General features: G+C 48.2%; 6 protein-coding genes across 6 annotated transcripts; 2 read left to right on the top strand and 4 right to left on the bottom strand.

Annotated features, from left to right (window-relative positions):
- Window positions 1–679: 679 nt before the first annotated feature.
- On the top strand, window positions 680–3,635 carry PPTG_00885 (hypothetical protein). Its single transcript, XM_008892457.1, has one exon. It carries the CDS (start codon window positions 723–725, stop codon window positions 2,463–2,465), a length of 1,743 nt encoding a protein of 580 aa, XP_008890705.1. The 5' UTR covers window positions 680–722; the 3' UTR covers window positions 2,466–3,635.
- On the bottom strand, window positions 2,532–6,429 carry PPTG_00884 (hypothetical protein; the record flags this gene model as incomplete). Its single annotated transcript, XM_008892456.1, has 6 exons — window positions 2,532–3,252; window positions 3,322–3,371; window positions 3,438–5,822; window positions 5,881–6,126; window positions 6,202–6,330; window positions 6,415–6,429. The coding sequence occupies 6 exons, from the start codon at window positions 6,427–6,429 to the stop codon at window positions 2,532–2,534; spliced, it is 3,546 nt and encodes a 1,181-aa protein (XP_008890704.1).
- A 41-nt stretch (window positions 6,430–6,470) lies between these two features.
- PPTG_00883 (hypothetical protein) lies at window positions 6,471–7,861 on the bottom strand. The gene has a single exon (XM_008892455.1). The coding sequence runs from the start codon at window positions 7,537–7,539 to the stop codon at window positions 6,835–6,837; it is 705 nt and encodes a 234-aa protein (XP_008890703.1). The 5' UTR covers window positions 7,540–7,861; the 3' UTR covers window positions 6,471–6,834.
- Window positions 7,690–9,171, top strand: PPTG_00882 (hypothetical protein). Its single transcript, XM_008892454.1, has 6 exons — window positions 7,690–7,870; window positions 7,944–8,402; window positions 8,468–8,536; window positions 8,610–8,686; window positions 8,751–8,898; window positions 8,979–9,171. The coding sequence occupies exons 1-6, from the start codon at window positions 7,739–7,741 to the stop codon at window positions 9,093–9,095; spliced, it is 1,002 nt and encodes a 333-aa protein (XP_008890702.1). The 5' UTR covers window positions 7,690–7,738; the 3' UTR covers window positions 9,096–9,171.
- Window positions 8,651–10,287, bottom strand: PPTG_00881 (hypothetical protein). The gene has a single exon (XM_008892453.1). The coding sequence runs from the start codon at window positions 10,213–10,215 to the stop codon at window positions 9,181–9,183; it is 1,035 nt and encodes a 344-aa protein (XP_008890701.1). The 5' UTR covers window positions 10,216–10,287; the 3' UTR covers window positions 8,651–9,180.
- An 831-nt stretch (window positions 10,288–11,118) lies between these two features.
- Window positions 11,119–11,717, bottom strand: PPTG_20807 (hypothetical protein; the record flags this gene model as incomplete). The annotated part of the gene is made up of 2 exons (XM_008893006.1): window positions 11,119–11,169; window positions 11,529–11,717. 2 exons carry the CDS (start codon window positions 11,715–11,717, stop codon window positions 11,119–11,121), a joined length of 240 nt encoding a protein of 79 aa, XP_008891254.1.
- Between the last annotated feature and the right edge of the window lie 3,383 nt (window positions 11,718–15,100).

Genomic DNA, 15,100 nt, shown 5'->3' with positions numbered 1-15,100 from the left:
TCAGGTAGGACAAATCGATCGGTGTCAAACGGAAGAAAAGATTAGCCATGGCACGTTGCAGTCATTGAGATGGCTACTATTGCTATCTGTCCAGAACGGGGTCAGATCTCACACTGACAAAAGCCAATTGATTTCTCACCAGCGCGCTCAGCAAATATTAACATTGAATGGCGCCATAAAAGCACGACTATCCAATGATATGTTCTGCCGGCGTTGCTGTAAAGCGGGCAGAAGGCATACAGAAGGAATCGCCCTTGAGTTCAGAGAATGATTTCGGTAGAAGGAGGGCCGTTTACTCAGTCAGCGCACCAAGCTGCGAGTCGATGGGTTTCAAGCGATAAAATGTGTGCAAATATTGGTCTCATTGTGTTCACTACGAATACCACAACTACGCATTCCTTAGTCATGGCCTGTTCCAAACACTGCCAAATTGGACTACAGCTTTTTGTCCAGTATCTCATCTTAAGTTTGATTGGTCGGGAGACGGCTCACTTCAACATGCCTATTTAAACGCATATCTCATCAAAACCAAGCGCTATACAAACACTAGTTAACTCGTCCTACTAAACACTATACTGCAAACAGCTAGTCAACGACCCATCTCCTTTCGGTGTCTTGGGTCACCTGCCATGTCTAAGGTGAACTTGGTCGTGAGTCCTGCCTCATTATCTAAAAATCCCGGTCGAACGCAAGCACCAAACGAGTCGAAAACTATTGCAATCATGGCCCAGCTTGTGAGCCCGCAGTGCTCGTCCTGGTCCTTGGGCAGCAACTTCAACTTCAGTGGTAGCGGTCGAGCAGTGCCAGGCTCGAAGTTCGATGTAGCATCCACAGTCACTGCCAATCCACTCGACAACGACAGCAATCCAGGATTCTACGAGGCGGTGCTATCCCCAATACCGACAGTTCACGAACAGGTAGTACACCATCGATCACGTCGCAACTCGGCACTCCTGGTCAATTACTTCACAGCAGGACTATTCCACAGTGTCGTACCAGCTCTGGTCTACCCGTTATTTAAGATCCGTCTAGGATTGCAAGGCTACCAAGCAAATTCGGTGCAAACGTTGCTGGGTTGTGCGTGGCACGGTAAACTTCTGCTATGTCTGCTGACGGACTGCGTGCCAATTTGTGGCCACAGGCGAACGCCATACATTTACATTGGTTGGGTGCTCGTGCTGTCCATCCTCAGTTTAATGATGATCCTTCATCCAGATATCATGGTTGACAGTGATGTCGGTGATGCACCGAGATTGATTCTGGCGATCACCGCTGCGTCGGTGGGGTATTTACTGGTGGATTCGGCGTGTGATGGTTTGATGGTGGAAACGATGTACCGCGACAGTCAATTGGAAGAGAGAGGGTTGTTTCGCACCGCGAGTCTTTCGCAGAGCGCAGTACATACCGTAAGATTCATTGCTGAGCTTATAGGAACGCTGCTCGTGGCAGTTGGAATGAATTCGGAGGAGTACAACGGCGGGTTTCCATTTGAGATTTCGCTTCGAGAATTGCTCTTGGTTTTGATTGTGGTTGCCTCGATTGCATTGGTTACTACCGCGTGGAGTCTCTATGAGCCGCGTAGTACTCAGCCGGAATTTGTAGGCGATATCGATACATTTCCTGTTGCATTCCCGAAGTTGCGATCAAAGCTGGGCGAGTTTTGGCGCATAATGCAGCAACGCGCAACGTGGCAAATTGCCAGCTTTGGGTTTCTACAGAAGATGAGTCTATCTTTCGGAGTGGACTCGGCATCTCCTGCGCAAGCCATACACGAGTTCTGGTTGGACACCGATCCATTGACGAAGAACCTGTTTCTAGCTCTAACAAATGGTGGAGTCTGCGTCGCAGCTTCCGTCTTCGTGCACCGACGCCTTTTGTCGACGAGTTGGCACTCATCGGTTTGCATTGGATTGCTTGGTGGACTAATTACCGGCTTCTCAGTAGCAATGATGATGGTGTTCGATGTGTGGCGCAGCAAGTTTTTCTTCTTGGTCGCTAACCAAATCGTTGCGTTTACTGACTGCATCGCTATGGTGGTGCGAATGCTCGTGGTTGTGGAAATTGCTGAGCCTGGTTTCGAGAGCAGCACGTACGGACTCGTCACTTCGGTCTACAATCTTGCAGATCCGGTGGCAACAGCGTTGAACAACGCAATCGGAGCGTATTTTCGAGTTTTCGATGCTGACATTCAACAGGACGCCGATGACGTTCGAATAAGAGCTGGAGCTCTTTTTGCGGCGCTTTTCACGGTGCGCGCCGTGGTGGGTTTGGGGGCAATTCCTTTGTTGCCAAACCAAAAGCACAATGCCCGGGAATTAAAAACTCAAGGAGGATCTAGCAAAAGCATGGCATTGACGGTTTTTGGGTCTATTGGTGTAGGCTTCATTGTAGCTCTTGTGGCCAACATCCTTTCGATTTTCCAAAGCACGTCATGTCTAAGGTTTGCTGGTGGCGTAGGTTGCTGAGACTTTGCAGAGAACTCTGGTAGTTCTCAAACCTGTTAACGAGTAGCCTAGTGGTATTTATTTGTTTTATGCTGGAGTTGAAAAGTGAATCGTAAATGGTGGTCGTTCAGGTAATGTGCCACCGAGACTTGACAGAATCTCGTGTTCACGAACGCTAACACGGTATCGGCTTTTATGTTCGAACTCTGCTGCGGGGATGAAACTTAGTCTAGCTGTGCGCTCGCAGAAAGTAGCCTTCCCCTGGACAACACAATTGTCAAGAGATTCGTTTGCTACCCGTATAACGAGGTGCATTCCAGTGCGATTCACGCCTCGGATGAACGGATCCAAGTCAAAGTGAACAGCGTCAGGCACGTGAGCACATTTTTCTCCATCTTGTGGTGTCACTGACACCAAGTGCTTTGAGAAGGAATCTTGCTGGCGCAAAGTTTTTAGCGCTCGCTGCGACTCTGGTGACTCAAATTCAGTGAGGAACTTGGCTGCAATGGGATCTTCTTCACCGTCACTTTGAGCGCTATCGGAATGGAGATGCAAAGTATGGCATAATTCATGACAAACCAGTAGCTTTGCCTCTTGATCAGTTGCTTCCTCGAGACGACCCACAGCGATGCGTAGATATGATCGCACCGTCTTCATAATCCACGGGATACTGCTGTCTGCGGGTACTTCTAGTTCAGTTCGAAGCACCCGAGCGCATTGCAGACTACAGCAGTCGCTAGCCAGGATCTCTGCTAGGCTCACAAAAACCTTGTGTAGTGCGTCTTCGAACCATTCGTCCATAAGAAAGCTGCAATGGTATTGCGAAAGAGTTAGAAGTGAACTGAAATGGCAATTGTGGAAATCATGGAGAACTTACTACTGCAACCATCCTGGAGAGGATAGCTTGGCGATGACTTCGTAAGCTTCCTGGTAATCAGGCGCGAAATGTCAATAGATCAACAATGAGTACGCTTTGACAAAGCAGAGACTTACCCTTAATAATTCGTGGAGGCGGTGGATAATTGGCATACTATCGATAGGACACCTTTCCAGCCCTGGGAGTACTCGTTGAACGCGCAGAAAGGGCTCCATGAGTTTTATGTAGTAGTCGCTTGCGAGTTTAATTTGTGTGAGTTGTCTCTCCAACGTTTTGTAGCCCGACAACAATAGTGCAAGCTCAAAATTACACGATCTAAGTGTCATTTTGTTGTCCAGCAGCGCTGCCACTGCGTCGGTTGCATTTCTTACAGATCGTGGTAGACCATAGATCCTGTTTAGTGCACGACTGTCGATCTGGAGATCGTCAAGTAGCTGCTGCAGTCTGGAACTTGTCGTTTCCATTTCAGCAGAGTGATAAACTATTGCTGCCAGTTCTTGACCAAACAGCGGCTCGCCATCCAGTGGTGGTAAGAGTAAGGGATTACAGTAGTCTCCGAAACGATCAATACTGCAGCTGGCTACACGTATACAACCCGCATAAGCGGAGGTAGATATCGTAACTTTCGTACCAAACCCGCGATGTAAAACCTTATACATCCCGTCAATGATATTAGTCTTCGTTTTGTCGAACCACCACGTCTGATCATACCGACGCCAGAAGGTTGGCGAAAAGGTTGCCATCTCAACGACGTAAAAATACGGCGTAAACGTTCTCTGCTCGATTGTTCCGGCACGTTCTTCACTTTTAGTGGTTTGGTAAGCATTAACTTCTTCGTGCTGGCTTTCTGGAGTTGGATTCAACTCCAGCACAAGATGCGTGTTTGTTCGTTCAACCAGTGACGGTGTAGGTGGCGATGTATCGAATTCTTCTTTCGCGTCCCGTAAAAATGGTATCAGCACGGTCCAATCTCGCTCCAACAACTTAGAATCAGGGCTTGAAATCTCATCAGAACTTCTGAATCCGACGGAATTCACTCGAGTGTACTTTTGAACCGACGTTTTACACACTCCTGCCCTAATCGGAAGTTTTACGAAGGCTGGGTGGTTTTTATCAACATCACTGTCTGAAGAAGACAGCAAATTCTCCAATGAAATATCCACATTGGAAGCCACAACTTCGGATGAAGGAGGAGGCCACCGGAAGATGACTCGACCCCCTCCGGCGATTTCAACGTTCAATGCGAGGTTTTCCGGAATCGAAAGCTGAAAAGAGTCAACAACCCACTCTCGTTCTGAGTCCACTTCTACTGCTATTTCGCGTAGTCTCGACTCTGCTTCAAGACAGCAATTCGGAAGATCGCGCACCAATGTCAACAATACTTTGATTTCAGACAGTGAGCTGGCAGACAAATTCTTTGGACGCAGGATAAACAACCGTGCACGTTCAACTGCTGACTTGGAATTTCCTCCATCGTTACTCAAATTATTCGGTCGGCTTATAACTGCAAACGTACCAAGCCGATTGATCGCCACACGAGCGAACTCTTCACTGATACAAGCATGATCCACATCTCGGAGTATTCGTCCAGAATTTGCAGCAACTTCCACAACAACGGCAGTGTAGCTTGCATCAGCTACGATACAGTGTGGCAACCAGAATAGTGCAGGACGCAATAGATCTCCCATCGATTTCGGCAGAATTTCAATCAAACAACTGATGAGTTTCTCTCCATTGCGAAGTATTAACTTCGTCTCGTCATCTACGCGACGAGAAATCGCGATCTCAACTCCATGTGTATCCGATACATCGTTGCCATCGCGGTCCAGACAAACAAAGAAATCGGGCTGGAAGACGATTATTGCACCGGTTTGTTCGTGGTTTACACGTCCACCAGCACTCGCTCTCAAACAACGCACCGTGTGGGCGGCAGGTGTCAACAGCGCTCGATCCACAATGAAATTTAGTGCTGGATCGAAAAGCACACGGTCATCAACAACACGCAGCACCATCCGAGTGGAGACTATTTTACCACACCGGTTTGAAACCTCACAGTAGTAAATGCCTTCATTGTGAGGCTGAATGCTGGGAGATATAAAGATGAATGACTGAGTAGCACCGTCGATAGAGACACCGGCATCTTGACCGTCTGGTTGAATGAACCACTGGTATGTTAGCGGTTCACCTTTGGCGACCAAAGCAACTTCTACAAACGAATCGATAACAGGATATAGAGTTTCTGGGAGATCTCGTTGGAGTAATGGAGCACCTGAGTCAAGACACAGTTCTAAGTCGAGAATAATGCACTTGAAAAGCATCAGTAGCTTACCAACATGGCCCCATGTGTCATCGTATTGTATCCAAACATCCCTGATCGTCTTGGCAGCTGTGTAAGCGTGACCTTCACCATATTTCCGACACAGGTTCAGTACTTCACGACATCGTGCGTGTGGGAATTTTGGAACTCCAGCAAAGAAATCTTGAAGTGCGCGATGGCAAAACTGGTAATTGATGTGTTAGTACCACTTGCAATGCGGCATACGTAGTATCCTGACTTACCCGACGAGCGCTTTCAAAGTGTTGACCGTTTAGTAACTCGTCAAGAGCAAGGGTGCAACGAGATGCAGCCGCAACGGCGAGACGAATAACCAATTCTTCAGGGCATCCATTCATGCGAGCATGTGTGACGGGGGATAGTCCATCGGAATCCTTTTCAAGGACATTGTTCAAACTTTTATCCACGATCCATGAAAGTTTCTCCAGTCCCCAGCGTTGCTCTAAAGCGTAGTACAGAGGTGGTCGTCGCTGCATGACACAACGCAGAATGCTTTACTCAATTGATGTAAATGGTTCGTCAATGTGAGTAGCGATGTGTAATACCTGGTGATCCAAGAGCTCTGTTGAGCCTGGATATATTGCGTAGATACTCCCAAGCAACTCGAAAGATTTGTCTAAAGCATCGTCACTATGGTATAAAGCGGTGACAGCGGCATGCAAGGGCAACTCCATCTGCGTAAAATAACAAATCGAACGTTAGTATTTGTTTTTTCTCAACACCCATAGCTTATAAGAGTTTAGAGCACCTCAAAGAACCGCGCCTGCTGCCATTCTCGAGGTGTAGGCGTTTGGAATCGGTGCTTATGCTGCAACGTGACATATCTCCACGCTCGCAAGCATGTAAACAACTTGAGATCTGTCCGGTGGCTTCTGAGTAGTTCCCCCCAACAGCCTTCACATCTGTGCGAGGGGTCCATCTAGGACCGAAATTTTAAGAGTTCATAACGCTTAACCAGATCTAAATCGATATAAACTACTTACAGAAGATCCACCGTTCAGATCATGAGTGAACTGACATGTGAGCAGAACAGAAGAACAGAGGTGTGGATAATACAACTTGACTTCTTTGTGGAACTCCTTAGACTAGCAACGTGTCCTATCGGTGACGCAAGTTTTAACAAGCATCTAGTCCTGCATTAAACACAAAAAGTTTTCCACCCTTTTGCCTGCGTTCAGTTAATTCACTTGATCGATCTCGGCTACTTCCGCCTCATTCGATTCTCCACCCACGGGCCGGTCCGCAAACCGTACGCCCAACTCCATCTCCTCCTCGCCCCTGGAGATGTCGCCGAAGAAGCTGGCAATGTATTTTCCCTCCGGCGCTTCCACGGCCTTGCATAACTCTCCGTGCTTAGTACCTCCAAACCGTTCCGACGTGCGCATATTGGTCACAAACTGGATCGCGTGGATCTCCCGTCGGACCCGGAACAAATGCACCTTGGTGATACACTCGTCCTTCTTAAGCTTAAACGTTTGCATCCCTTCTGTCGCCTTCTGATCTTCAGGCAGATAATAGCCCTCCACCTTAACAACAACACCGTCGGACATTTCGATACCCACGCTGAGCATCTTGAAGTCCGCTGCAAGAGGCTCATGTCCCCATTTCTGCTTAGAGCCCACTTTTCCCGTGGACTTGTACATGACCATCTTGGCATCGTCATCGAAGACAACCGAGCCGTCAGTAGACACGACGTCGTCATCCTCGTCGTCCGAGTCAGTCTCTCCGATGGCGTCCTCATGGAAGAGAATCTCAGGCGTCTTGTCCTCTAGCAGAGCCGTGTGGATACTGTCCCGAGGATGTCCATCCGCGTCCAGCAGCGGCAGCCCGTCGTCATGCTGCTTGTGCTCGTCGTGCTGTTTGTGCTCCTGCGTGCTGGACATGATGATTGTGCTGCTCCCTTGTCAAATGTGGAAATGTGCCCAGCATGAAGCCGCCGTCTTCATCTCGTTGTGCGGATAAGAGCAGGGCATCTGTTTCAACTTCCACCCTGCTCTATCGGCGCTCTCTGGACCCAATTTTTGCGATTTGCTCGTGCACAGACTCAATTTTTGGGTGGTACAAACGTGATTTTTTGCCAACATGATGCCCGAAGTGGAGCAGGAGCCGCACGAGCAGCAATTCTCGGCACTGTACATGGCTAAAGTGCTGGATAAGCTGCGCGAGAGTGATAAGACACCTCAAGCTGCTGCAGCAGAGCTGCAGACTGCACTGGTACGTAAGTTATACTTTTTTTTTAGTACTTCAGTAGTTTTTTTTGTTCTTACAATTATAATTGCTATGGTAGAGAAAATTGCACGCGTCGCAGCAGGAATTCGTGGCTAAGCAGGCCAAACAGAACTTGCTGGACCGACTATCTCAAGTGGAGGCGCTGGAGGCTCTGCAGAAAGTGGCGACGATTAGGAAAGCGCAAGCAGAGGCTGGTTATGATCAGGAGGAGAGGGAGCTACAATCGGCTGTGCGCGAGCGGGAGGACGCGCTTCAGTTGCTTGAAAGACTGGCAGACGAGGTAGAACAACAGAAACTCAAGGTGGTGGAGCACGAACGCTCGAGGGAGGCGCACGAGAGTGAGCTGGCACAGCTGAACGAAGTGTGGAAGGAACTTCAGAAGAGGAATGCTCATCGGAAAGCGGCGGTGCAAGTGGCGACGGGAGTGATGATCACAGATGAGGAAGACTGCGCTCGAGTGCTGGACCAACAGACCCAGAGCATCCAGGAAATGCACCAGAAGCAGAAGGAACTCGAGGTTTGGCAGAGATGGAGTCGGTGGTGTTGTGGTCTGAAGTAACGCTTCGTGGTTGAATTTCGCAGGATGAGAAGATTGATATCAGTACCCAGGTGAAACGAACGAAAAGGACGATCGAGAATTTGTCCAAACAGGTGTGTAAAGGGTACTCTTTTGGATACTCGAATATGGTGGTGCTTAAATCTTCAATTGTGTGTCTTTTACCAGAACGACATGAGAAGTAAGGATGCCGAGGTAAAACAACGAGAGCAGGACTACATGACGCTGCAACAAATGAAGCAATGGTGCGTTTCGGGAGCGACACAAACAGAATATCATTTTTTCAAACTTCTTTTTTGTTGCGTCCAGGTACGATCACGTCAGGAGCATCCTGGAATCCATTTCGGGACTGGAGATCACGAACGTGGCCGACGATTCCCTCGAAGTCCGAGTTTTGAAGTCCCATTCAGTGCGCCTCTTTTGCGATCCTGAAACCACAAGGTTGAAGCGAGTTCAGGTGAGTTGGCTGTTGTGTGGCTGGCTGCATTTCAGCTGTTGATGATATAGGTTTTCACTAACCACATTTTATGACATCAGTCCCTCACACCTGGTGTAATCGCCGCCGACCTTGTGGACGTCGCTGTGAGTGACAACAATATTCGGTATCTGTTGTGCGAATATCGTGAACGTGTACGCGACCAGGTAGCACTGTAACTTTCGTTGTATGGGGCTGGAAAAAATGATTGCACATTTTTAAACATGTATCAAAATATTTTGGTCCGCAAATATGTCGTGTTGGTTATTTGGGAAGCAGTGCATCCACCTGAGCTTCTGGCAGACCAGCGTCCAGCAGTTTCTTACGCGCAAGCGCACGACCAATCGTAAGCTTCAACTTGGCTGTTTCCACCTCGTAACGCAGCTTCTCACACTCGAGTTTGTTGCGCTCCTCCTCCATACAGAACCGCTTGCGTTCTCGCTCTTCACGCACCGCTTCTGCCAGCATGCGTTGCGTGCTCTCCAATGCCGCTGGATTCGCCCATGTTCCTGCCAATCCAGCAGTCGAAGCAACAGGCACAGCAGCGCTTACAGGCGTCGACACCGCAGTACTCACTGCTGGTGCAATGGTAGCAACTGTCGCTGGAGGAAACTGTACGTTATCAGGCAGTACCCTCTGCTCCTCCCCCGCCTCAGTCATCATCTTGGGCTCCACGTCGTGCACTTCTTCCTCTTCTCCGGGCAGTTTGCGCTTCCTCATAGGAGCCCCATAAGTTGCGGTTCTCTGATGATACGGACGTCTCTGTCGAAGTCCTCTGTCCTCATCATGCCCAAACACCTCATTAAGCGTGTGGTAATAGCGACACATGCGCAGTACATGTGCCTCCGCTGGTCCATGGGCTCCATCCACCTCGATGACCTCGTGATCGTCATCCACGTCCGTCCCACGTCGGAACGTGTACGGGTCCAAGTCGTTCTCCTTGAGCCAGTTGCGCGCGGCGTCGAAGCTGCGCTCGAGCTCGCTGATCTGCGTACGGATGTTGGCGTTCTCTCGGTGGTGAATGCCATGCTGCCGCATGGTGCTCTTGATCTCCGAGCATAGCGCCTCACGCGTCTCGCCTGTCTGCGACTTGCCGTCCCGCCAACGAGCGTAGTTGCCTGGGGCAGTCAGCCACTCAAGCAGAATTGCGATAGACGTTTTGCCGCCACGTGTGGCGCTGTCACTGTCCCAGAGCACGCGCTGGCGTCGGGTGGGGCCTCCATTGGACGTGCCGCGCGTCTGCAACAGCGCGCGGGGAGCACCCGGTGTTGAAGCTGGCGACGATGCTGCCGAGCTCATTGGTGATCAGGATCTAGGTTGGCTAGTGACTGGGAAAATGTATTGGAACCTAGAGAAACTTTGAGACGTCGGTATGAAGAACATACAAGTCCGGTCTTTATTCAATAGAAGCGTACCAACTTAAGTAAGCAAACATAATCTAGGCATTTGTATTGATCATGACAAAAAAATCTAGATTTAGCAGAAATGACTTTATTCGGAGGGGGCTTTCTATTCGGGCAAGTAATACTTTAGTGTTTTGGAATTTAAAAAAAATCAGCCCATCATTTCTTACTTCCTCCGGTTGATAATGATGACCGGAAGTTAATATGACAGGTCCAGGTTTTTTTTACAGTGATTATTGCATTGAGTTATACAGTGACTGAAGTGATCTATTAAGCGCCATACAGTAAAGCACTGCACAGGTCTGCCGAGGACAATAGTGCTATTGCAGCTCTCTACTACAGTTTAGATTGACAGGAAGACGCTTTTTCGTCCAGAGTTTGGCTTTCCCTAAATGTGGGAGTTTATACAAATTCCCCCCCCCCCATCTCGTTTTGCAGGATACAAAGTATGCACGCCTGCAGCGCGACGAAGATGTCCTTCCTGGGCCATTTTGCTTTGATTGCAGGAAACACTTTCTCGAGCAAGTAGTCCCTGTACACGTCACAGTCGACAGAGTCGATATTGCGGGTACAAAGCGCTCTTTTGTCTCTGTTTTTACTTCGTCGTTTGGCTTCATAAGTCTCTGTAAAATACCAGATTCCGACCTTGCCCTCCCATTCCTGTTTCCGGTGAGGGTCGTACCTAACCAAAAATAAAAAATGAAGGTTATTATTTTTAAATAAAAAATGAAGGTTATTATTTTTAAATAAAAAAATAGTGAGTTTACCGTGGACGCGCTAATGCAGCCAAAACATGGTTTTAGGGATGAACCGCTTGCTCTTTCACGCCCGGGAAGGAGCTCTTCGCCTTCTAAAACAAGGTACGAATGCTTGTCTCGGTCTGCATAAAACCACTTCTCATCAACATGTACCATGTTATACATGGGTTCGAACTGCAGCGTCCTATCATCGACAAAAGAGAGGGCATGTTCGACGCGCCTTAGCTTGTTGTTTAGCGTCAATGCTGGCTTGACGAACGTCGTCCGGCGTGCAAGGACGTCTTCCTTCACTGCCTGCCGCACCATGTAGCGGGAGAGTCCGGCACTGGCCGCAGCCCGCCTTTCAACAGACCTGTCTTCGATAGGGACAGAAGCCAGCTTCTCGCGCACTTCGTCTCGATTTTTTTTCGCTTTCTTCCGCTGTTCTTCTTAATCCCGCTTATCCATTCACCTCCTTGGACGTCTGTGTCAACTGTGGCAGCGTACCGCTTCCAGATAGCGCTAATAGTGGTCGGGTCGCACCCCATACCAGTTGCAACCTTTGCGTATGCTCCCGAGGCAGTGTGCCGTTGTTATTGATCCGTAGAAGTTCATCGATGGCTGCTTTCCACTCTAGGTCACTAAGGTTTGGCTTGGTCATGCTTTGGTGAGGAGAGTCAAGGTAGTCCGGGCGAAGCGGATGTCACTGCGGCGTAAATCCGGAAATAACGGTTTGTGAAATGACATAGCGGCGGCTGAAGGGCTCCGTTTGCTATGAATCGGGTGGCGTTGGAAAGCGGAGACATTGGGCTTCCTTTTTAACCCATCCGTAGTGTCTAATGCAAGGTAGAAACGAAATCATTGATTAAAATGCTTTTTTCTGTGATCATTATCAACCGGAGGAAATATGTTTTACAGGTATTGTACTGTTAGCAATAGAATTACGCAATTCTGAGGCGCAAAATAGCGTATGCTGTAACAAAAGTATTCCAGACAAATTAAGCTGGATATACTATTGATAGGGCATTCTAGGGTGAGTCGACCACCAATCGCTTTGTTTTGAAAGAAACTTTCCATTGGTCCAAACAGGGCTTGCTTAGCTAGATTATTGGTCAAAATTTGATGAGAAGTCAGGGTGGCAATATAATTACTGCCCGCACTGTATCCGATGCGAACTGTTCTATGGAGAGAAATGCCCACTTCAAGTTTAACAAGTACGGCGATACCTATACTACCACAGTTCAAAGGCAACTCCTCTAAGCTTCTGCGCTGATGCAGCCTCTATCTAGTCCTTTGGCTCCGCACCTTGGAGCTCTAGGACCGCCACACACCTCGTTGGCATCGAATTCAGCGACTTCTGCATGTACATAGCGGTAATTTTGGATAGATGCATTGTCTTGTTGGAAAATGCAGTCTCACCCGTATCTTCTATCTATAAACGGCAGTAAATGCTCTGAAAGGGTGAAGATATAGTGCTCACTGTTCTGAGACCCCTCCAAAATCACTAGCTCGCTCTTCCCACCAGCACAGAAAGCTCCCCACATCATCACACTTCTTCCTCTACTTTGGCGACGAGAGTAAATTTGCGTTTCGAACCTTAAATAGTGCCAGTACAGTAGTCCATCAGGCACATGTAAATTATACTTATTCTCGTCCAAAAACACGATCTCAAATCATTTCACAGCGCCTCAGGCCGCTTGCACACTTAAGGCGATTAGCCTTGTGTTTCTTTGTGAGCACAGGTGAAGTCATACACTTCTCGTATCTAAACTTAGGGTGCTTTTGAAGGTACTCTCGAATTCTACGAGCCCTCAGATCTAGCTGAAGCTGTGTTTTAAGCTTTGGGGCGCTCAACTTGCCCTTTAAAACCTCTCGGAGTAGTCGCCGCTCAGCAGTAGGCGTCAGCGTTTTAGGTCTCCCTGGGCGTTTGATGACGTTGTAGGTGTCTGGACTAGGGATGTACGCGTGCACAAGAGGCCTAGATCGACCTAACGGCTTTGTAATGGCTCGTTCGCTCAAACCACACTCGAGAAGTGCGGAAATCTCGCCTTTTCTCTTCTCTGTCAGCTTCAAGCCCCAAAATTTGGTGGAGGCAGTATAATTACTGCCCGCACTGTTTTGTCTGGTACAATGTGAGGTTCATGAGCCATACTGAGTAAGTGAAACGCCTAGCAAAAATACAATCTAGAACGCGTCAACACTCGGTTAGCTTCTGCCGGAGCTATCAGTGTAACAAGGCCATAATAAATGAGCTTTTCTTTATCATTTAAGCGATATAATCAATAATTGGTGTGTCGAAACGACTGTAGCATAAAATGTGACCGGTTTTTGACTCAGCAACTTCTTGAACAAGATCATCAGCAATGTCAACGATGCCACCGCAGCCATGATACCGAGCGTATAGCGTTTAATGACTCCGCACGTCGACACCACAACGTCCACTCCTATCTCTGCAGTCTTTTCCACAGCAAAGCAAGCCCAGGTGCCGACACCACTGCACCAAATTAGAATTGACGATGGGGCGTTGCATTGAAGGATCGATGAGTCGATCCATACTGATTGACAGCGTATTTGATGTGAGAGGCGATTAGTATCCGCTTGTCGTCGGACCCGTACTACTCTTTCCGAGGGAGGTGCAATAGAGGCAATGATCATTTGCGAGAAGAGCTGCTTTAGCACTGATATCTTTCTCCTTGCGTTAGTGATGCTCGTCGTGCAAAATGAAACACAAGTCCGTTTTTATTTACAGTAGTACCACGAGACAAACTCTACTTATTCTTGAAGATTAAATAAACTACGTCGTGTTCTGAAAAACTTTTGTTCCAAGTTACCACCAACGGTTGCCTCGGATTTGCAGAAATCGATTGTCAAACCATGCTTGATCAAGTTTGTATTAAAATAATATTGTGCCTTCGCCCGAAGACCTATAGTATTTCGTTGGAGCTGAAGGTCAGTCTGTGTATCGGACTTGCAGTAAAACAACAACTGAGGCGTTAAGAGAGATAATCTTTGCAGGACAGGCCCTTCACTGGTTGCAGATAGTGTAGCTAATTCGAATAATCTATTCAGTTCTTCTATGGACTCTTCGACTTAACGGGGTGAGCGGAACATCCAATAGGGCACTGAGTCTAAAAAAACACGGACTGGCCGGTTCACAAGGTGTGATCCACAGTAGTGGACAATATGAAGTTTACGTCTGAGAGGATATCTAAGGACGAAAACGGCATGCACTGGCCAGCCAACAAGTTTGCGGTACATATAGTGTTTCGATACAAAATCTCACTGATATTGTGGAAGCGATAATCGTTAGGTTGATGCTTAGGGATGACAACTTCGTCCTGAAGCTGGTCAAGACTATGCACGTTAGTGAGATTTCAGTACCGTCAGGGACCCTACACAGAGTTGCCAAAAGACGACTGGAGCCTACGTTGAGTGACGCTATCGAGAGTAAAGCGAATAAAGCGGTGAAAGCCTGCACTACCTGTTCACAAAGGAATGAGCTCTGACGTGTGAAGCTGGCAGCGGGCGGGAACACTAATTTACATATTAGTAGGATGCTCAACATTCGAGCCGAGTCGAAAACGTCAAATTAAAATGCCTTTGACCCCGGTATGGCGTGGGAGCTGTTATTGGGCTTGATAGATTAGTCAGCGTTCAAGCGAAAGATACCGTGGGATTATACCCATACAGCTGACCAAGTCGCTCCTGTTCTTGTAAGCCACTCAACAAAGCCGGTGACGACGACGATAGCTGTTACATCTTGAAAGTATATTAGTATTGCAGCAAAAAAAAAAAACGCGTTGGCTACTCCTCCAATGAAAGAGACCGATATATTGCGGCAGCCTATGATATCGAGAGGCGCGATGCTGCGACACACAGCCGGCAGGAGAACCCATCTCCCTGGCGTATGGCACTGAGCGGACGACGTAGAAATTGCTACACGAAGCAAGCTGGAATGACTGACACCAAAGTTGGAATCAGCCGCGACACTATGGATCTTGACAGCCTGTGTTGGCATGTCTCGCTCCGGCAATTACTACTGTA

Source organism: Phytophthora parasitica (assembly GCF_000247585.1).
Source record: "Phytophthora parasitica INRA-310 unplaced genomic scaffold supercont2.1, whole genome shotgun sequence".
Classification (NCBI taxonomy): Eukaryota; Oomycota; class Peronosporomycetes; order Peronosporales; family Peronosporaceae; genus Phytophthora; species Phytophthora nicotianae.
The sequence above is the reverse complement of the archived record's forward strand: the minus strand, read 5'-3'. Positions and strand labels throughout refer to the sequence as shown.

Excerpts from the sequence above, each read along its gene's own strand:
- PPTG_00885 (XM_008892457.1), top strand. The coding sequence starts at position 723 with ATGGCCCAGCTTGTGAGCCCGCAGTGCTCGTCCTGGTCCTTGGGCAGC.
- PPTG_00881 (XM_008892453.1), bottom strand. The coding sequence starts at position 10,215 with ATGAGCTCGGCAGCATCGTCGCCAGCTTCAACACCGGGTGCTCCCCGC.
- PPTG_00882 (XM_008892454.1), top strand. The coding sequence starts at position 7,739 with ATGATGCCCGAAGTGGAGCAGGAGCCGCACGAGCAGCAATTCTCGGCA. Across the intron at positions 8,687-8,750 it reads CTGCAACAAATGAAGCAATG|GTACGATCACGTCAGGAGCA; the intron begins GTGCGTTTCGGG and ends TGTTGCGTCCAG. Across the intron at positions 8,899-8,978 it reads CAAGGTTGAAGCGAGTTCAG|TCCCTCACACCTGGTGTAAT; the intron begins GTGAGTTGGCTG and ends TTATGACATCAG.
- PPTG_00883 (XM_008892455.1), bottom strand. The coding sequence starts at position 7,539 with ATGTCCAGCACGCAGGAGCACAAACAGCACGACGAGCACAAGCAGCAT.